This window comes from Neovison vison, chromosome 13 (genome assembly GCF_020171115.1).
Source record: "Neovison vison isolate M4711 chromosome 13, ASM_NN_V1, whole genome shotgun sequence".
Taxonomy (NCBI): Eukaryota; Metazoa; Chordata; class Mammalia; order Carnivora; family Mustelidae; genus Neogale; species Neogale vison.
Window position 1 is genome coordinate 21,376,083 of NC_058103.1, and position 23,418 is coordinate 21,399,500.

Sequence of the window (23,418 nt, forward strand, 5' to 3'; positions counted from 1 at the left end):
AATCTACCAATCTCACTCACATTTCCCCTGTTTTACATGTACTCAGGTATGTATTTAGTTCTATGTCATGTTATCGGTGTGTGGGTTGTATTCTACAATCACAGTCAGGATGCAGAACAGTGCCATCACCACAAGAATACTGACCTTTTATTCATTTCTACTTCTTCCCCTCATGCCCTGTTCCTAACCTAGGGCAACCACTAATTTGTTTTTCATTTCTGTAATTTTGTCATTTCAAGAATGCTATATAAATAGGAATCATGCAGTATGTGACCTTTTAGGATTGGCTGTTATTATTCTTCAAAAATCTCGAAAATTCGCTCAAGGTGTTTAATGTTTCCATACTTCATTCCTTTTGATTGCTGAGTAGTGTTCCACAGTATGGACTAACCACAGTTTAACCATTCACCTCTCATAGAACACAGAGTTTCTGGCTCTTGGGTATTATGAATAAAGATGCTTTAAATATTCATGTATGGTTTTTGTATAGGTTTTTGTATGAACCTAGGTTCCCATTTCTCTGGGATAAATGCCACAGAGTACAACTGCTAGGTCATACAATGGATCATTCCTGTATTGCTGATGAGAATATAAACCATAAAAATGACTTTGGAAAAGAGTTTGACAGTTCCTTATAAAACTAAACATGCAGTTCATTTCTCTGCTTCTTTACTAGCATTTAGCATTACCACTGTTTTTATTTTAAGTCATTTAATATATGTGTGATAACTCATTCTATTTGTATTTCCATATTGATAATGATATTGAACATATTTCCAGGTGCTGATTTGCCATCCGTATATCCTTGTCAGTAAAACATATGTTTATGTCTGTTGCCCATTTTCGAATTAGATCGTTTAGTTTTTTTCACTGTTGAGGTTTGAGGCTTCTTTATATATTCTAGACACTAGTACTTCGTCAGATATGTGATTTGCAAGTATCTTCTCCCAGTGTATAGCTTCCTTCTTTATCCTCTCAACAGGGTCTTTTATAAAGCAAAGTTTTAGTTTTGATGAGCTCCAGTTTATCAATTCCCTTTTAAATTTTAATAAGACAGATATATTATATATCTATCATGTACTATATATGTAACTATGCTGTACACATAAAAAGAATAAGATTTCTTTGCCTCAGGGGCACCTGGGTGGCTTAGTGGGTTGAGCCTCTGCCTTCAGCTCAGCTCACAATCTCAGGGTCCTGGGATGGAGCCCCGCATTGGGCTCTCTGCTTGGCGGGAAGTCCGCTTCTCCTCCCTCTCGCCTGCCTCTCTGTCTACTTGTGATCTCTGTCAAATAAATAAATAAAATCTTTTAAAAAATAAAATATTTCTTTGCCTCCCCACACTATTTTTAGCCCCATTAGAGGTAATATTACCTGTTGATAACATGTGGGTTAACATTACTAAATCAATTAACATAATTCACTATAGAAATACATTAAAAGAGTAAAAAAACCATATTGTCATTATAATACACACAGAGAAGGCACTGAATACATTTCAGTATTTATTTATGGTAGTAATTTTTGGCAGACTAGAAAGAGACGAAGTTCCCTAAACCTAGCAGAGCTAACCCCAAAACCCTATCCAAACACCATGCACTGCTGGAGAGTGTTCCCTTGGAGATCTTGATCAAGATGATGGGTGCCCGCTACTCCCACTTCTATTCAACAACCTATTTGTGGTCAGAACCTACACAATAAGGCAGGAAATAAAAAGGAATGAAATAAAACCAAGCCTATTCTTTGCAGATGATATTTTTGTATATAGAAAATAACCAGGAAGCCCTAATAAATTATCAAATTAACAATTTTAGCACAGTACTTATGCTTTTTAAAATAAATATATAAAATAATTGCATTTCTGAAAATAAGAAATATATAGAAAATTTAACTTGAAACAAGACAGCATTTATAATAGTAACAAAAATATCAAGTATATATAGTAATAAATCTAATAAAAGATGCTCAAGTTCTCAGAGGAGATACTTCTAAAGTCTATTACCAGATTGTACAGAAGATCTGAATAAGTGGAGATATATAATTAGGGTTTAAGAAAATGTTTGGGAAAATTGGACGGCCACATACAGAAGAATGAAACGGCACCATTTCCTTATACCACACACAAAAATAGACTCAAATGGATGAAAGACCTAAATAGGAGACAGGATTCCAACAAAATCCTTGATGAGAAGACGGGCAGCAACCTCTTAGACCTCAGCCGCAGCACCTTCTTCCTAGAAACATCGCCAAAGGCAAGAGCAAAAATAAACTATTGGGACTTTATCAAGATACAAAGCTTTAGCACAGGAAAGTCAATAAAACCAAAAGACAACTGACAGAATGGGAAAAGATATTTGCAAATGACATATCAGATAAAGGCTGGTATCCAAAATCCATAAAAAACTTCTCATACTCAACATCCAAAGAACAAATAATCCAATCAAGAAATGGGCAGAAGACATGAACTAACATTTCTGCAAAAAAGGCATCCAAATGGCCAACAGACACATGAAAAAGTGCTCAACATCACTCAGCATCAGGGAAATACAAATCAAAACCACAGTTTAGATACCACGGAAATACAAATCAAAACCACAATGAGATACCACCTCAGACCAGTCAGAATGGCTAAAATTAACCAGTCAGGAAACAACAGATGTTGGCGAGGATGCAGAGAAAGGGAAATCCTCCTATGTTGTTGGTGGGAATGCAAGCTGGTGCAGCCACTCCAGAAAACAGTATGGAGGTTCCTCAAAAAGTTGAAAATAGAGCTAACTTATGACCCAGCAATTGCACTACTGGGTATTTACCCTAAAGATACAAATGTAGTGACCTGAAGCAGCATGTGCACCCCAGTGTTTATAGCAGCAATTTCCATAATAGCCAAACTATGGGAAGAGCCTAGATGTCCATCAACAGATGAATGGATGAAGAAAATGTGGTATATACATATATACAATGGAATATTATGCAGTCATCAAAAATGAAATCTTGGGGCGCCTGGGTGGCTCAGTGTGTTAAGCCGCTGCCATCGGTTCAGGTCATGATCTCAGGGTCCTGGGATCGAGTCCCGCATCGGGCTCTCTGCTCAGCAGGGAGTCTGCTTCCCTTCCTCTCTCTCTGCCTGCCTCTCTGCCTACTTGTGATCTCTCTCTGTCAAATAAATAAATAAATAAATCTTTAAAAAAAAAAATGAAATCTTGCCATTTGCAACAACATGGATGGAACCAGAGGGTATTATTCTAAGCAAAATAAGTCAATCAGAGAAAGATAAATATCATATGATCTCACTGATATGAGGAATTTGAGAAACAAGACTGAAGATCAGAGGGGAAGGGAGGGAAAGATGAAACAAGATGAAACCGGAGAGGAAGACAAACCCTAAGAGATTCTAAATCTCAGGAAATGACCTAAGGGTTGCTGGAGTGGAGTGGGGTAGGAGGGTGACAGACACTGGGGAGGGAATGTGTTGTGGTGAGCGCTGTGAATTGTGTAAGACCAATGAATCACAGACCTGTACCCCTGAAACAAATAATACATTATAGGTTAGTAAAAAATAAAAATAAAAAAAAATTAGGGTTTAAGAAAGTTAATATTGTAAAGACGTTAATTCTTCCCAAATTAATCAATCGATTTACTGCATTCAATAAAAATTTTTGCTTATTTTTCCTATTGGTAAGCAGAATCACACTGTTTAGATATAAACGAGGTAGAATTTTAATAGTATATATTAAAAATGAACAAAATAACAGAAATAACTATATAGAAAAAAAATTAAATTAGACTCTTACTTCACACCAAATGGAAAAATCAATTCTAGGTGGATTGAATATCAAAGAATAAAAGGCTCCATAAGATAAATTTTAGGGGCACCTGACTGGCACAGCTGGTTGAGGTCCAACTCTTTTTTTTTTTTTTTTAAAGATTTTTATTTATTTAATTGATAGAGAGAGATCACAAGTAGGCAGAGAGGCAGGCAGAGAGAGAGGGGGAAGCAGGCTCCCTGCTGAGCAGAGAGCCCGATGTGGGGCTCGATCCCAGGACCCTGAGATCATGACCCGAGCTGAAGGCAGAGGCTTAAACCACTGAGCCACCCAGGCGCCCCGAGGTCCAACTCTTGATTTCGGCTCAGGTCATGATCCCAAGGTCATGAAATCAAGCCCTGTGTTGGCTCCAAGCTTGGTGCAGAGTTTGCTTGAGACTCTCTCCCTCTCCTTTTGCCCCTCTCCCCCATGCTCATGTATATTCTCTCTCTCTCTCAAATAAACACATAAATCTTTCTAGTCATTTGAGAAAGAGAGAGAAAGAGAGAGAGACAGAGAGAGCACAAGCAGGGGGAGCAGTAGGCAGAGGGAGAGGGAGAAGAAGACTCCCTGCTGAGCTGGGAGCCCAATGTGGGGCTCAATCCCAGGACCTTGACATCATGATCTAAGCGGAAGGCAGATGCTTAACTCGGGCAGATGCCTGAGTCAGGCAGGTGCTCCTAAATATATAAATCAAGAAAGAAAGAAAAAGAGATAGAGAGAGAGGAAGGAAGGAAGGAAGGAGGGAGGTAGATAGGGGAGGAAGGAAAGAAGGAAGGAAGGAAGGAAGGAAGGAAAGAATACTTTAGAAGACATATACCTAAATATGCTCATGACTTCAGGGTAGGGAAAGATTTCCTTTACCAAGACACAGAAAGCACTAAGCATAAAAAGAAACAAATTTCATATTATTAAAATTAAAAATTTCTTCTTATGAAAGGAACCAGAAAGAGAGTAAAAAGACCATCCACTTTATCCTACACCCATGTGTAGGAGATACTGCACATCAACAAGGAACTCTTAGAAATCAGCAAGAAAAAGGGAAAGACCTCAGCAAGAATACACCTGAATAGGACTTTTATGAAAGAAAAAAAAAAAATTCAAATGGCAAAAAGGGGGGGGCAGCTCAATCTCATCAATAATCTAGAAAATGCAAATTAAAACCACACGAAACACCATTACTCTTCCCCTTCCCTTTCCCCATACCTCAGCATGACTAAATAGAAAAATATAAAGAAAAGAAAGAAAAAAAGAAAAATATGACAATCTTAAGTGTAGACAAAGAAGTAGTGACACAACATCTTTTACACATGGGTGACAGGTAAACTGGAGCTGCCTGAGAAAATGGGCTGGTGGGATCTGATGAAGCTAAGGATAAACTCTCTATGGCCCAACAGGTCCCCTCTGACTCTTAGGCGAGAGAACAGCTTAGCTTACACTTGGTCACCAGGCTGTGTGTTTAGAATGCTCACAGGGGAAAAAGAAAAAAAAAAAAAAAGAATGCTCATAGAAACACATTCTTAAATGCCAAAAAGTAGAAACAAGACAAATATCCAACAGTAATACAATAGATAACTGAACCGTGCTGTATTAGTTTGATGGAATACACAGCAATAAAAACTAAAGGATCGTTTATAGCTGCAGGTGACATGGAAAAATGTCATAAATAATGTCGTGTTAAAGGACCACAGTACAAAATAATGCATTCAGTATTATTCCATTCACAGAGTTCAAAAAGCAGCAAAATTAAATTATATCATTCTTGATGCATGTGTAGGCAGGGAAGCTGTTAAGAAAAATAATATAGTTTATATCACAAACCCCAGGAAAGTGGTGATACAGGAGGGAGGGATGGGATATCTGATGTGATCCATAGGGAAACACGGGGACTTCTGGGTGATGACAATATTCTATTTAGTAAACTGGGTGATGGGGTTGTACTGTTGTTCTTTATAATTTAATAAACACTTTAAATATATTCCTTTATATTTAGTCAGTAGTTAAATAAAGCTTATTAAAACCACATATCAAATGACTCTAATCCTGAGAAAGAATGCTATTTGAATTATTAGTATTTTCACACTGGTGTTTTACATTTGTTAGATAAAATTTCAGGATTTCCCTGAAAAAGAAACCAGAAATAATGCAGCTGGGAGAGTCAAAGTCCCAACATCTCCAAACACTGCTCTCATTTACCTATCAGCTTAGAAACCTTAGATGAGGGACGCCTGGGTGGCTCAGTCTGTTAAGCAACTGCCTTTGGCTCAGGTCATGATCCTGGGGTCCTGGGATGGAGGCTCCTTGCTCAGCGAGGAGCCAGGTCTCCCTCTGCTTATGTGCTCTAATAAACAAAAATTTTAGAAAGATCTTTCAAAGGAAAGGAAAGGAATCTTAGCTGAGTCACTTTATTTAGGTTCTAAAGTGAATGTGCTCAGGCCACAAGATGAGCTAAATTGAGAGCTGGAGCCTACTCTTCTCCCAGGGGCCAGGCCTTTGACCCCTGGGCCAGAGGACAGCAGATTGCTGTCGTCACAGCTCATCACACACCACGGCTCATCCAGCCAGCAAAAAATAAAGTGAGGGGCGCCTCACTGAGTGGCTCAGTGGGTTAAGCCTCTGCCTTGGGCTCAGGTCATGATTTCAGGGTCCTGGGATGGAGCCCCGCATCGGGCTCCTGCTCAGCAGGGAGCCTGCTTCCCCGTCTCTCTCTGCCTGCCTCTCTGCCTACTTGTGATCTGTCAAATTAAAAAAAAAAAAAGAAGAAGAAGAAGAAAGTGAAACAAGATAGAAATCTGCTACTCCTCCTTTCCTAAGAGCTTAGGTACAAGGACCCAGGACCCAGACTGCCTGTCTCGTTCTATGCCCGGTCTCGCAGCCTGAGGCGAGTTCATCTATCTGTTCTGCAGTAAAGTTCTCACCTGCAAATACAGGGCTGAAAACTGTCCCCACTTCACAGGGCGATTAGGTAAATCCTGGCAAAGCACTTGGAAAAGTGCTTGCACAAAAGAGCCACTGAAAAAGGGTCTGGAGGTAACCTAACCTTGTGTCCAAATCTGCTTGAAATCTCCTTAGGTCTCCAGCCTTACCCATCTGAAACGAAGCCCCTGTTCGCCCCCCACACCAGCTCCTTCAGCCTGCCAGGGGCTCAGAACAAACCCGCCGAGCCACCCCTGATTCTTCTCACATTCCGCCCGTCACAACTTCTGTTAGTCCTCCCTTCAAAATACATCTGGAATCTAATCACTTCCCACCATCTCCAAGCTCCACCCTGACCCAAGACAATGCTGTGTGACCCTGACTAACGTCATCCCCCACAATCTGCAGACAAATCTGTGGACAAATCTGCATACAAATTTGTGTGAAGATGTGAAGTCTTCTCTAGCACAGCTCCATCCCCCAACATTCTTTCTCATCTAACCTCACCCTTAAATACTCCCTTGGGCCTAAGGTCCTCAGTGGGCACAGGAGAAATGACTGTGACACACCACTACTGTCAAACATTCCCCACCCAGCCCCCCTGCCCCGTGGTCCACCCACACTACTTCCCAGCCTCTAGGGCTACAAAAGCAGGTCTTATGGGAGGTGGGGTCACAGAGATCGACTCGGTTTGCAGCTGCCCAAGACATGCAAGTCCCTAAGTCCCTTTAATAAATCATATCTTGTCAAGGTGACCTCTTGGCCTTTCTCTCTGGCCTTAGGAGGTCATTTCTGTGTATCCCTCTTTCATGGAACAACCATCCCTTCTGGATGGTAATAGGGGCCTCCCAACTGGGTCACCCATTTCCCCAAGTGTCCTCCCCCTCTTGGTCTGTTCTCAACAGAGCGGCCATACAGGCTTCACGGAATCACCTGCTCCAATCAAAGTCAGACCTTACCACATTGCTGCTCAAAACCCTCTGATGGCTTCCCACCTCATCCACAGCAAAACCCAAGGTCCTCCCTCCACCGTCAAAGCACCTCATGGTTCAAGTCCTCATGACCTCTCTGCCTCATCGCCCTCCCTTCTCCCCATGTCGTTCCACTCCAGTCACATACCACCAGCTCCTTCCCTAACTTCTGCAAGCCTCACGCCTCGCTTGCCCCATGTCTTCACCCAGAAGTTACTGCTCAGAGACTCACTCCCTGATCATGTAAAACTTCGCATCCTCCCTCACTCCGTTCACTTTCTTTCCCTCACGTTTCTTTTTCCTGCTAACCGCACTAACACACTTACACTGTATCTACACCTTTACTGTGTTTCTGGTATGGCTTCGCCAGCAGAAAGTATGCTCCATGGGGTCAGAATACTCTACTATATCACCAGGGCCCTGAATGGTGACTGGCACATAGTGAGAATTCTAAGCACCATTGATTGAATGAATAATAAAAAAACAAGTTGACAACTGAAACAGTTACTACAGGGACGCCTGGGTGGCTCAGTGGGTTAAACCCTCTGTCTTCAGCTCAGGTCATGATCTCAGGGTCCTGGGATCGAGCCTCACATCGGGCTCTCTGCTCAGCGGGGAGCCTGCTTCCTCCTCTCTCTGCCTGCCTCTCTGCCTACTTGTGATCTCTGTCTGTCAAATAAATAAATAAAATCTTTAAAACAATTACTACAGTAAATACAATATATTCTTTTGATCCTTTGGGATCCCAGACTAAAATTTAAATACTTACATACATTTTGATGCCATATCCTATATTTATACTTCGATGTCTACTCACTAGGGCAATATGATTTCTCCAATGCTGTAAACAAGCCCACCAATTAATACAAAATAGATCTAATTCCATTCTTCATTTGTGACTCCCCTGCTAGCTCACAGTTGGCAATACCAAGCAGCTGTCCCAGGACTGGTTCAGAGGAGCTCCTGTTTACCCCAGAGGGCTTCCTGGTGACAGACTGCCCAACCGTTAGGTAACTTCTGCGTGGGGAGGGACTATGGCCAGTTTTCTCATAATTGCATTCCCAGTACCTAAATATTTTTTGCATGAATGAACTAGTTAATTAATGCATGCTTGGCAGTTTATTGTGTTTTGTGTCCCTCACTGAGGGTGAGATAGGCCACAAGGACCCCCTGCATAAGCTAGCACATTTTGGAAGAAAAGAATATTGGGAGTTTTTGTAAAATACTTTAAAGTAGATAACCAGAAGAAGTCATTTTCAAGAGATTCTCCCCCTTGTCCAAATGGTATGATGGTAGCTTCAAATACGACAAAAATATAATGGATAGTTTGAAATGTGCTTTTTAAGGCAGCTCCTGGGGGGAACAATTTATGTATTTGTTTATGTATCATGATTCTGTTATACATATATTATATATACGTGTGTATATAGGCGTATGTTATGCACATATACTCTGTGTATATACATATGTTTGTGTACCTGTGTGCTATGTGTACGCACGTGTGTGTGCTCATTGTGTGTATAATAACAGGAAATCAAAGCCGATGATAGCTGATAAGCAAAGGGCAGGACGGGGAAGTTTCTTTGCCTATTTTGTTAAAAATAATAATAACAATACACTTCACTGAGGACACCATGTCCAAGTTCTGTCTAACAGCTCATTTGCTCCATAAATGACAGTCAGTCATTCTGCAGGATGTTTCATATACATCTTCCATCTTTCAATCATTAATCCAACAAATTCTAAGCGAGTACCTACTAAGTTCCATTCTCCATATTCTGGGATAGAACGTAAATGAGACAGACAACATCTCTCTCCTCTAGTGGGGAAGAGAGACAACTAACAAACATAACCAAATTCCAGGTAGAAACATGGGCCGTAAAGACATTTAATGCAGGAAAACATTAGGGAGTCGGGGCAGGGGGAAATGATGCTTGAGCAGAGCTCTGAGTGAAATTGTAGGGGAAGAGTTCTAGGGGCTGAGGAAACAGTAAGAGCAGAAATGGGCTTGTCAGAACAGCAGGAGAGGTAGTGGTTAGAGCAGAGTGGTGCCCACTGGAAACGGGCAGAGGGCATCAGGCCCCAAGGAAGAAGGGCTTTGTTAGAATCCATTCCTCAGTACATTACTGTCTAAGACGGATTCCGGAGAGGTCATTAATTACTCTTAGAAGCAGAGAACAATTCAAGGTATTAAACGAAAATAAAACGTCCTCTGTTGAAGAGGGAAATACATATGCATACCAAATGCAATGGGCCCTGGATACATATTCACCAAATGGCTGGGATCTTATTCCACTCCCACCACCAATTCACCCTCAGTGGCCAGAATAAAAAGAATAATAGAAACTAACCGCTGGGCTCGTCTTCGTCAGGACTGTCTCTCAGCTGCCACCCTGCCTCCCTCTTAAATGGCTGACATCATCTGTGGTCTTCCCCCAAACAAGGGGCTCTTTCTCTGGTCCCAGATAATTAGCTTCCCCAGACACAATGGGAAGGCCTCAGCCCAGGCTTTTGGGGAAGACATTTGAAGCACAAGGGAATATTAGTGTTTAGCTTGCGTGGAACAAATGTTCCGGAAATGAAAATTTTTTTACGTTTGTAATTATGCATATCCTGCAGCATCTGCATAATGGGTCCAATTCAGCCTTGACCTTGCCACAAAATTGCCATGTCTGTGGAGGAAGGTCAATGCATAACACGATGAGTGAACAGGAAGCTTCAGGCTGAAAATAGTACCACAATTTTTTTCCTTCAATTTTGGGAACGAAGTTTACTTTTTCAAGTCAGTTTGCCTACGTTTGCAAACATCTTCTAAGCACACATCTACACTTGTAAAAGGCGTATATATGGAATCAGCCTTTGCTCTAAGAGGCTCTCTGTAAAGATTTTAGGTGATATATAAGCTGACTGCTACATTCTTTCCGGTATATGGTGGGATTTTAAAACAGAAGAGATAAAATACTAAATTAGGAAAGCTTTTTGCCACCAGGGAAACTCAGAAACACTACTGCTAAGGGACCCAGTGAATAAAATACCACCTGGGGTTAGGTTCATTTTCAAAAATGTTTCTCTAGAGAACAATGTAGGGATTTGATTTTGATTTGAACCAGAAATTCGGTATTTTGTTTGTTTGTTTCCTTATTTGCTGTAACACTTTGGATCTGCTGTGCTCTACTGCTGTTTTAAGGTTTAGCAGAATATCCATGCACTGAGATTCAGGGTTCAGCAAATAAGTTTGCAGTTAAATTTCTTGCTATTCTTCAGGGGATAACCCAGTTCAATCACATGGCATTTTCAGACTAAGATGTGAACAGTATTCTTGCAGCTACTTTAAGTCTTAAGTATTTGGCAGTTATTCTTTTTTTTTTTTTTAATAATTTTTTTTTTAAGATTTTATTTATTTATTTGACAGACAGAGATCACAAGTAGTCAGAGAGGCCAGCAAGGAGAGAGGAGGAAGCAGGCTCCCCGCTGAGCAGAGAGCCTGATGTGGGACTCGATCCCAGGATCCCGGGACCATGACCTGAGCAGAAGGCAAAAGCTTTAACCCACTGAGCCACCCAGGCGCCCCAAGCCAAAGTGTTCTTATTAAGTCAAAGAGGTAGGATTCCGCATTTGGCCTCCATCAAATTTCAGAGGTTTTAATGGAGGAACCCATATTTACAAGAGGGGCATGATTTTACATGCTCCTCATTCCTAGCATCCTTATGTCCAAAGAACCGATGAAAGCAATCTGTCATATGTGTTTACCAAAAGGCTTTGTCACTCAACTGACTGATTTTATTCGTATTTTTCTGAGATCTCGAGATGATGTGTCTCCTTTTTTCCAGACCAACCACGATGGCACTTAATCATTTCAAATCTTGCACTAGTTCAAATCCAAAACAAAGTTTTCCCCCTGATGGACTTAAAGCATTTCTGGAGTTGTCTTCCCCACCAGCTGTTGTCCAATCAACCTTGGTATATGCTTCAGCACAAGATAAAATCAGTAGCCAGGTCACGAGGTGGGGGTAGCAACTCCCTGGCTAATTTAAACTCCCCAGTGCAGCGCCCAACAATTTATGGCACAAAAATAAGAGATTTACCACTAATGACAGTCTCTTTGTCTCTTGCTCCACTGTGCCTTTGGCCTCCTTGCATTTTAATTTGGGCAAGTAGTACAATCCCATTCCAGGCTGAAATCCAACGCTCCCTTGGTTTTATCTGTAGGGGGCACAGCTTAAAGGATAAATTCTTTTGTTTTTTGCTCTTCATCTGCCAGAAAAACTGTGAACAGTGTAGGAATGTGAACTTGGGGGGATGGAAAAGGAGTATCCGCGTCACATTCCTCCGCCTAACGACTCCGTGTGTACACGCGTGTGCTATCTTCCCCGACTTCTTGCCAGCCTGGATGCGAGGGCATGGACCAGCTGGTTGAGGAAGGCTCCACTGTTTGCTTCCCAAAATCCAGAGGAGGAATAGCCCTAATCCATTACATTTAGCCTCCTTTCTCATCCTCTTTCTTTTAGGTCAAGATCACGATCACCTCATTAAAAAATATTCACAAAGAGGGGCACCTGGGTGGCTCAGTGCGTTCAAGCCTCTGCCTTCGGCTCGGGTCATGATCACAGGGTCCTGGGATAGAGCCCCACAGCAGCCTCTCTGCTCAGCAGGGAGCTTACTTCCCTTCCTCTCTCTCTGCCAGCCTCTCTGCCTACTTGTGATCTCTGTCTGTCAAATAAATAAATAAAATCTTAAAAAAATATATTCACAAAGAGGCTGCATAGGACAGGGCAGAAGGGGATCAAAACAGGTCTCCTCAAAATGTGTCACATTGGCAGGTGGACTATTCTGAGCTGAAGGCAAATGAGACCCTGTGGGCTGGAAAGAAAATTCTTCCCTTCCTTTAACTACCTAGAAGAATCTAAATGGAGTATCTTTCCCAGACTAAGCGTTATTACCAGAGATAAATTTTATCTGAGTGACCCATCTGCATGGCAGGGCAAACATCTATTTCTCAAAGACCTGTTCTTACTCTCCTGTGCATCAGCATCCTCCCTTTGAAGCATCTGGCCCATCCCCCATTCATTAGGCCTATATTTTTCCTGCCTCTGAACCACTTGTGTATGTGTGGTTCCCATAGTACAAAATTGTATTTTATTTTCCCCTATGAATCTGTCTCATGTTAATTTAAGTCTTGAACCAGCCAGAAGAAACTTTGAAAGGCAGAGGAAACTCTCCTTCCCCCAAGTCCAAAACGCACATTTTCCCCTTTCTTCTGACACAGAGATGTCTGACCAGAAAATGTTAGGCGTGTAACAGAAGCAAATGGGACATGGCAATAAAATGGGAATAAACAAAGAAACTACAACTACATTAAAGGGATGAGAACTGGTTTGGTCTGGTGACACTAAGGCCAGCGGAAAGATTGCTGAGGCCATAAACAGTTTCCACAGATTTTCCTTATTTCTGGCTGAACTTCACCACCTACATGCATTGAAACACACCAATATATTCCAGAGTTCAACAGATTCCCAATTTTTGCATGTTTAACTCGAGCACATCAACTATCTCTCTCACCTCAATTCTATTTTGTTCATGGGCTGTCCATACTAAAAAAAAGTTTACTTGATATACACAGGATGAAGCTTAGCCAAAAACAGGTCTCAGGTCTGCTTGCTGGAAATTAATACACTAAGAGAAGCATATTTTTTTTTAGAGTGGATAAATGAGAAATTGATAGACAAATCATTTCTATATTGTCAGATTAGACTACAAAGAACCAGATGGCCACTCATTTTGTAGAAGTTGGCCATCCACCCAACACATTGTTTTCTCCAAGTGGGCACCATTGATCCGAGGCAAAACTGAACAAGAACTCTGGGAAAGATCCACAATCAAATGATAAATAATAGGGAAAATGTTTTAAATTCCAACTTTGATCCTTCCCAGGAAGAGATGATAGATGGGCCTGGCTATAAAATGAAACTTCTAGGCAAGCAATTCTCCCCCAATCTACTTCTTCCTTTGTTTCCTCAAAGTACCTTCAAATTTTCAGCTACCATGAAATGGAAAAAAAAATTGTAAGATGTGCTGTAACTGAAAGATGGTCTACGGGAGGCAGATGCGGGAATCATGGGAGAACAGGTTGGCTCTGGATTCCTACAAGAAGACCCAGTGAGAAGCTCAATGGACTTCTGTTAAATTCTGAGCACTATGTTACCCAGTTTTGTATTTGAACATCTGCACCTAAGACAACTATGGGGAGAAGGTGCTTAATAAGTATTGGGTGACTCAATGAATAAATTATAAAAGGCTATAAACTTTGGAAATAAAACATCTGCTTAAAAAATGGCCTGCACTATTATGGATGCTCCCCTAGCCCAGACAGACTCATTTTTAGTCTTATGCTAATGGTTCTGTTCTAGGATTTTAAAAATTTGGTACATTAGTTTACTGGGGCTCCTGCAACACATTGACACAAACTTCACGGCTTCAAACAACAGAACTCAGTTCCCTCCCAGTTCTGGAAGCCAGAAGTCTGAAGTCAGGATCACTAGGCTGAAATCAAGATGTCTGCCTGGCAGCACTCCCTCCAGGGGCTCTGGGCAGAGCGGATTCCCTGCCTCTCCAGGCTTCTGCAGGCTGCCAGCATTCCTCGGCTGTGGACTCATCACTCCAATCTTCAAGGCCACATCTTCAAATCCCTTTCTGTTCTGTGTTTGCTTTGCCTTCTTTGTGTGGGCAAAATATCCCTCTGCCTCCCTTTTATAAGAATATAGGTGTCTGTACTTAGGGGCCCCCACTTCAGATTATCCAGGAATATCAATCTAAAAATCCGTAACTTGGGACTCCTGGGTGGCTCAGTTGGGTAAGCATCTGCCTTCGGCTCAGGTCATGATCCCAAGGTGCTGGGAGGGAGTCCAGCATCAACCTGCTTCTCCCTCTGCCTGCTGCTCCCCCTGCTTTTGTTTCCTCTCTCCCTCTCTCTGACAAATGAATACAATCTTCTAAAAATAAAAAATAAAAATAAAAATCCTTAATCACATCTGCAAAGACCCTATCTTCAAATAAGATAACATGTACAGGTTCCAAGGAGTAGGACCTGATATCTTTGGGGGCCATTATTTTGCCGATCATACCAGGAAGTCTTAGCCTTATCAAAAGAACAGAGCAGGCAGCAGTGACTGCAAGAAGCCCAGACCGTCTCTGTCACTATAAGGACACCTGCTGCACACACCTCTGTTATTTTGCTGTCATGTCCGCAGTTACATATATGATGTTATTGACGATGCACAGTACCCCAACCTTTGGGATTTAAATTAAAATCTGAGCTGCCCAGTAACCATCAGAACAGAACTATCTTGGGGGAATGTCTGCATTATCCATGTTGACAGGGTCAAAGCTTCCTTTCTCCTTATCACATGGCCTTAGCTCTGTCAACCACTCTTCCTTGTTGTCAAACCCATCTAAGTGAGGAAATGCAGCAGGGAATTAGTCTACATGGGTGGGGCTGGTTTGGGTAATAGGGAAATTGATGGGTCCAGCTGGGTGTTGGCAGGAGAGGTAGAATTGGAGCCTTGCATTTATTACCATTTCTTTTACCACTCTGATGCTCTGAGATGGCTCTTGGGCCCTGGAACACTACCTGAGGTGAGGCTGACCCTGCACATGGTTTATTCCTGCTTCTTGTCCACACATCAAGCCTCAAGTCTGCTGGAAAACCAGCCTACGAGTTCCTCCTGAAGGAGACAGCTCCACTTCTAGAAGGATGAGTTAAACTTACATATGGTAACATAGAATTATTGTTTGAGCAGTTTTCAAGCCATGACAATGCTTTCAACACATTTGAAACTGTCATTTCTTGATTGTTCTCTAGTAATATTAACACATTCCATAACCCTATCACAATGCAGAGCTGGGACTAGGGTAAGGCAAGTGAGGCACACTCCCCTTGGGTGCAAAATTCGGGGAACCAAAAATCTCAGGAATCAAACAACATTTTAAGGACAGTATTTTACTATAGTTTTTTTCTTTTCCTTTTCCTTTTTTTTTTCTTTCTTTTTTTTTTTTTTAAATGTATGCTCTAGGCTCTACCTGGGGCTTGAACTCATGACCTCAAGATCAGGAGTTGCTCCACTGACCAAGCCAGCCACGCTCCCCTTAAATACAGTATTTAAAAAAATATAAAATGAGTAAACTATGGCCCAAAGACTAACTGCCTACTTTTGTAAGTAAACTCTTACTAGAACTAGGGCCAGGATGAGGGGAAGGCCAGTGAGTCAATCACACAAGTATTGGCTAACTCTTGTTTTTAAAATACTGATATTTTGTTTATCAAGGAGTTTGGGGGTTTTTTGCATTGTTTTCATTTTTAAAAAATAATTTTAAAATAATTTTGATTTTCTAAATGAATTCTTTTTCATTACAGAATTTTAGGGGCACCAGGGTAGCTCAGTCGGTTAAGCGTTCAACACTTGATTTTGCCCCAGGTCATCTCAGGGTCATGAGATGGAGCCATATCCAGCTCCACACTCAGCACAGAGTCTGCTTGACCCTCCCCAGCTCACTCCCTCTCTCTTTCTCTCTCTCTCTCTCTCAAATAAATAAGTAACATCTTTAAAAAACATTTTTTAAACCCATTTTTTCCCCAAGACAACCATTATATTTTAGTATGGCACAAAATGTTTTATGCCAATTTATCACAGAGAATATTAAAAAGATGTACTTGAAGTAAGTTGGGGGAAACCAGAGGGGGAGATGAACCATGAGAGACTGTGGACTCTGAAAACAAACTGAGGGTTTTGGAGGGGAGGGATGTGGGGGGTTGGGTGAGCCTGGTGGGTATTAAGGAGGGCACATATTGCAAGGAGCACTGGGTGTGGTGCATAGACAATGAATGCTGGAACACACACACACACACAAAAAAAAAAGAAATTAAGCTAAATTAAATCAAATATTTTTTAAAATTAAATAAATAAATAAAATAGAAAGATGTACTTGGGAATCAAGATTTAATAACATTAATAATTTTTATGACTACATCAAGGATATTATCTGAAATTGACTCTTTTTTTAGTATGAGTACATGGTAGCCAGAAGTTTTACTCACCATTACTTTTCTACCATCAATGCAAATTCCAATGCAGTGAAAAAGGCAACCTTAGAATTATTGTGAAAATAATTTTGACCCCACAGCCCTCTTCAGAGACTTTTGGGCAATCCCAGGGATCTACAGAACTGCCGCATTAAAGGAAAAGGTTTTAACAATATGTCAAGAACACTATCAATGACAAGCTAAGGTTCTCAGTCAGAGGGAGGCAACAAAATTAAGACTACCCCCAGAACTGGTTTTGCAAAACTAAGTGGTCAGGGGCTGAGGCAAAGTGACCACGTTTGCCACAACCCACACATAGTTCCGAGTCATCAGGAAATCTCTGAAACTAATGGTAAGACATGAACAAGATGTGAACAAACCTGAATGCCATAAATATGCGGCATTTAGTGAACTGAAAGTATGGCCATTTGGGGCAGGTAGAGAAACACCACTGCACCTAGCCCTCGTCTCCCCTGCCTCCTGGGAATCGGGGAGCAGAGGAAACCATAGGAGGAACAGCAGGAAGATGGAGGCAAACAGACCATGGTGCATCCCTAGACTGTTCCAACACCGGGGGCCAGCCTGCCAGTCGGTGAAGCTCTCCCCTGACACTTTCCAGCATACAACCTTGGGCAAATTCCCAAACTGCTATCTTCTCAGTTTCCTCATGTCCAGTATCAGTATAATATTAATGCTTTCCTCATATGACTGTAAGAGGTACATGAGATGATGTAGTCAAAGCGTTGAGCATGGTGCATGGGACAGTGTTTGGTAAATACATCTCATGAAAAATAAGACACTTCTGTACTGCTTCACTCCCCTGTGTTGGGAAACTCTTCCCCTGTGTATAAATGCTTCACCGGCCCACTGTTCTGCCAGTGTTGGATGTTCAGTAAAGGTTACTTCCTCCCTCCAGCCAGACTGGGAAGCTTGTCTGGACCTGTCATTTCATCCATGCTGCTCTGAGTGTCACGGCTCTCTCACCAACAATTCCCTAACAAACCTGATGTTTAAATATGAATAAGTCGAGGGCCACCTGGGTGGCTCACCACCAACAAGAACAAAAAAAAATCTATCAACCTTAATTTTCTCTAGTAGGTCTCTGTGGTAGACAAAATAATGCCCCCCAAAGATGTCTATGTCCTCATCCCCAGAACCTGGGAATATGTCACCTTACATGGAAAAAGGGACTTTGCAGATGTGATGAATTAAGGATCTTAAAAGTGGAAGAGGTGGGCAGAAATCAGAGGAAGATGAGATTCCAGAAGAAAGGCACAGAGAGATGCAGCATTGCTGGCTTTGGCGGCAGAAGAAGGGGACACATGCCACGGAATGTGGGCAGCATCCAAAAGCTAGAAAGGGCAAGGAAACAGATTCTTCCTTAGAATCTCCTGGAAGGAATGCAGCCTTCCCAACACTTTGAATGAGCACAGTGACACCACGTCCAACACTTGGACTTCTGAACTACAGAACTGGAAGAAAATAAAGTTATGTTGTTTAAACCACTAAGTCTGTGGTAATTTGTTACACAGCAGTGAGAGAGCTAAGAGAGTCCCAAAGGCTATCTGGTCAGCGTTGACATGCTTTGGTGCACAATAAACTAAGCAACCAGGTCACCAGGGCGGGGACCAACAACACCTCCGCTTCACTAAGTTCCCTTGCGCAGCTTCTGGCTACTGAAATGCCACAAAATAAGAGAATTATCATTAATGACAGGCCCCACCCCTGAAGATTTAGCTGTGACAGGTCTGGGACACAAGTATACGCATGTTTAATAGTGACCCTATTAGTAATTGATCATGGTCCGTGCTCAGAGAGACATTCATGTCTGCTTGTAAGGAGCTTATAATTTAGGTGCTGAGTAAACATAACTCCAGTATCTAATAGACAAACAAATATGCATACTTCCAAAGACAAGTCAGCAGCCAGGATAAGTATAGAAGGTTAGAAGGGGCCCAGAGCCCATAAATCTTTCCATAGGTTTTGATGACAAAGCCCAGTTGTAGACAAAGCCAGACAAGGTCTCTGCCGGCTCTCCTGTACGGCGGGTGCTGGAGGGCTCTGGCAAAGTGGATTCCCCCGAGTCCTGACCCACCTCTCATGGCCACGGACCTGGTGAGCACGGACCTACACCTGAACTCTTCTCAGCCTCTCACCCGGCTCACCTGTTTCCTTCTGAGGTGGTGATGTGCTGGCCCAGGGGGTGTCATCTTCAAACTGAACCCAGTTGCTGATAGCCGAGGCCAGGTCAGGTGAGGGCTGCTCGGGGCTCCCAGGAGGGGAGGTCGCTTCAGAGATGAGACCCAGCTTTTCAGAGGAGTCATCCTGCTCTGAGTGGGAAAGATCTGGACAGCCTCCGTCCACCACATGGTTCTCCCTGGAGGAGCTCTCAGACTGGTCTGAGTAAGGCGACGGTGCTGGGAGGTGCTCTTCCGTGCCCCCTGAAATACATACCAGACACCACCGTCAATCACATGAGGAAGGCCACTTCTGAGGCCTTCAAAACTGTCTCACAGAGGCGCCTGGGTGGCTCAGTGGGTTAGGGCCTCTGCCTTCGGCTCAGGTCATGATCCCAGGGTCCTGGGATCCAGCCCTGCATCGGGCTCTCTGCTCAGCGGGGAGCCTGCTTTCTCCCCCTCTCTCTCTGCCTACTTGAGATCTCTGTCTGTCAAATAAATAAATAAGATATTTTAAAAAAAAAACAAAAAACTGTCTCATGGAGGAAAATCCCAAGGATAGATAAGGGGTGATCACAAGACTCATGATACGAGTGGGTGCAGGTGAAGGAAGAGCCATGCCCGCCTGTCTCCATGCCAAAGGGGAGTCTTCCTAACAATGGGGACAAAGGATAACTCATCATGCTCACAGTCAGTGCCCCGGCAGGCTGAGAATGGAAATCTTGTTCATAATTCTCATCCTAGCATCTATTCCGGTGCCTGGCGATCACAAACAATGCTCTAGAGGCCAAAGAGAAAGATAACTGAGTCAAAGGAGAAAAGCAAAAGGCAACTGGGACAGACAGAGACTTTGGCTGAACAGGAAAGCTTCTGTCTGGACTAAACACATTCAAACTCATACTTCAAACTCCACGCAGTCCAAACTACGTGTGTCTGCAGGCTGCCAGGTGCGAACTCTGTACCAACAGCCGGCTGAATGAGGTCCAGCTAAATGAGGATCCTACCTTTCCAGCACTTTTTTGGTCCTAGAACACGCATCCTAATCATCGGGGTGGCTACACAGATCTAGACATGTGTTGAAGTTTCTCAACTGCATACCAAAAGCGGTCAATTTTACTATATGAATACTTTTTTTTTTTTAAAGATTTTATTTATTTATTTGACAGAGAGAAGTCACAAGTAGACAGAGAGGCAGGCAGAGAGAGAGAGAGGGAAGCAGGCTCCCCGCTGAGCAGAGAGCCCGATGCGGGACTCGATCCCAGGACCCTGAGATCATGACCTGAGCCAAAGGCAGCGGCTTAACCCACTGAGCTACCCAGGCGCCCCAATATATGAATACTTTTTAAAAGCCAAAGTACTTACATAAAATTTTTTCCTGCCATCATTAGCCACACAAACTAGTCGACCTGCATGTAACCAAAGCCTTTAGATGAGCGCTGCCCAACAGAAATAAAAGCTGAACAGCATATGTAATTTTAATTTCTTAATAGCCACATTAAAAAAAAAAAGTAAAAAGAACTGAACTACTTCTAGTAATATAAATTTCAACTCCATATGTTGAAAATTTATAATTCTAACATGTAATTAATATAAAAGTTATTAATGAAATATCTTACTTTCACTAGGTCTTTGAAATTCAGTGTGGGCATTTTATACTTAAGACACACTTCAATTCCGACTAGCCACATTTTAAGGACTCAGTAGCCCCATGGCCAGCATACTGGATGGCTCACCTGTCAACTCACACTTTCCAGGTGCTATCAGTGAAGCTGGGTTGATAGCAGCTGACTAGGGTAGCTGCAATAGGACAGAATCAGCCAACCAGACTCTGCAAATACCTCCTGTCCCCTACCTTGACCTTCATCCCTGAGCACCAGGTCCCTAGAAGTCAATTTAGCCATCTTCATGATTGTGGATGACAATTAACTGAGCTCTTTCCACATGCTAGGCACTGTTCTAAGCACTATATGTATAGTAATTCATTTTGTCTTCACAGCCCCCCTGAGGAAGGTACTGTGATTACCCCTACTGGATAGATAAACGACAGCATAGAGAGGTTAAAGAGACCAACTACCCAAGGGCACATCCCTTAGCTGTGACAGAGCCAGAATCCGAGCCCAAGCAATCTGTCTCTAGTGCCTGTCACTCTTCACAGCTATGCTTTAAAAACTAGGAAATCCAAACTGCTGTTGGGAGTAACACCCTAAAAGGCCAAGTATAAAGGAGTTATTTATAATTACAAAGTTTACATTCCTTGGAAGAAAGCACCCAATACTTTTGGTGTTTCCAGGCCCTTCTGTTTGGGACTCGAAGTTTCCTAAAAATGCTTGCCCCAGGCTTCTCAGTGGACAAATCTGCACCTTAGGAAAGTGACAAACTGGCTCTTTTTCCCATTAAGATCCTACCCAAAGAATGATCGAGTAGAAGTCATTATAAAGAGTGGTGGTTCTTTGCTAATCTTTTCACTTAAGAAATGAGAGTGCTCCTTACCCTCAGAAGGGACAGGAAAGAGTGGCTCCTCATTGAAGGAGACCCACTCTGACTGGTGGGTGGCGATCACATGGTCCAAGGTCGTCATGCTAGGAAGGCACTGGTCATCTTCACATCAATGGCCTCAGGCAGACCCCAGAGTAACGTCTGGGGTGGGGGAATGGGAGCACAGTGAACTTGGGCCTCGGCTCTGTTAAGAGGGTCTTGTAGAGGGTGGCGCTCAGAACGTAGATAGGTTGGTCCCTCTTTCCTTTGGCTAATCTGCCGGGCAGAAATCTGTTTAAAAAAATAATAAAAATTAAAAAGGACAATGATCACATTATATCCAACCCACACAGATCCAGGGTTTTCAACGCTGCCCACGAGGAGGTCTGGGTGGTTTCCAACTTGTATTACTCCTCTCTGCCCTGTCTTGTCCCCATGCCTTGTACAGAAATATCTGCCTTTAGCATCGAGATCTCTGCATAGGTCTTCCCATCAGACTTGTAATAATTATGCAAATTTTAGCAATCGGATTCCCAAATCTCTCCAATTTTTATATTTTGGGAATACTTTTATTTATAATATATTTAATAATTAATTAATCAATTAATAATTAATTAATATATTTATAATATTATTTATAGTATATAATATTATTTATTTATTATAATATTATTTATTTACTATTGTTGCAAAACAAAAATCAAAACTTTTCAAAGTATTTTCACTTTCTTTTAATAGATGGTAAAATAAAAGCATGTTCTTTCGTAGTAACTCATAGCACTTTCTTGCCTTAGGCAGGTAGCTCTTTGCAAGCTTAATTTAAATCCTTGGCAGAAACCCAACCATCTCCAGATGGTACCTCCAAGCACAGCTTACCAACCAAGAGAAATAGAAATGGAGTCATCTTGTTCATTTGGAGTAAATGGGAAGGGAATATTTGCTTTAGTAAAAAATGTGAGTTAAAGAAACACATTTTCAATTTAGGCCAATTTGAATTAGTACATGAAAGTCTAGCCTTTCTTTACTCACATCACAATTATGTTCTTTGTATATAGAAAGAGACTTAACAGACTCATAATTCTGTTTGTACTATTAATGTCCATTTACAATTCGAACCTAGCTCTTGCTCTTATAAATTAATAAAATCTGAATTAATGCAAAATTAATGTGTTTCCACAAAAGAGCTACTATTTGCCCCGAACAATATCTGTTCTTATTAATGGAATACTTAATATTCATTTTAGCCTAGAAAAATTTAACTCATAGCCTTCCGACTGGGGCAAAACAAAAAAAAATGCTAAGAAATTTTAGTATACATTATTACCTGCTATAAATAATCTATGCTGGGGTTATTCAGAACAGAAATATGTAATAATTTTTGTCATTTTTGGTAGCGAACAGTTTTGCTGTATAATACAGCCTAAAAATAACTGCTTGTACATGTTTATAATTTTCATTAAGTTTTTTAAAATATATTTTTGGAAGTTTTTATTTCTTTATTTGAGAGGGAGAGGGCGAAAGAATCTGAAGCAGACTCCACAATGAGCACAGCAACGTGGGGCCTGATCCTACAACTGGGAGATCATGACCTCAGCCAAAACCAAGAGTTGGATACTTAAGCGACTGAGCCACCCAGGCACCCCAAAAAAAACATATTTTCATACCATACGTCATTTGATTCTATAGCCATTTTGCTTGAGTAAGGCAGATATAACTATAATTCCTTTACAGATGAAGAAATTTGGGGTGAGAGAAGTGATTTATCCAACATTTTCATTGTTTCCAGGCCCTTGTTTGGTGCCCTAAGATGTTTCCTCCAGGCTTCTAACTAGAAGAATTCACACATTCCAGAAAAGTGACGAATGGACTCTTTTTTCTCCATGATTAGATCTTATCCACAGAATCAGGAACTAGACGCCATAATAAGCAGGTGTGTTAGATGCACCAAGCTAAGAAGTGATCAATGCAACCCTGAAACATAGGTCTTCTAATGCTAAAAC

At 41.8% G+C, this 23,418-nt stretch overlaps 1 protein-coding gene across 7 annotated transcripts in view; it reads right to left on the minus strand.

Moving 5' to 3' along the window:
• The window catches only part of STON2 (stonin 2), a 151,913-nt gene that overhangs the window by 98,520 nt on the left and 29,975 nt on the right, over positions 1-23,418 (minus strand). For all 7 annotated transcript variants that reach the window (XM_044231962.1, XM_044231959.1, XM_044231963.1 and 4 more), the window contains 2 exons: positions 21,434-21,709; positions 18,932-19,207 (listed from right to left, as the gene is read on the minus strand). In XM_044231962.1, the coding sequence (XP_044087897.1) occupies positions 18,932-19,207; positions 21,434-21,521 (364 nt within the window). In that variant the 5' untranslated portion in view covers positions 21,522-21,709. The remainder of the gene's footprint in view (positions 1-18,931; positions 19,208-21,433; positions 21,710-23,418) is intronic.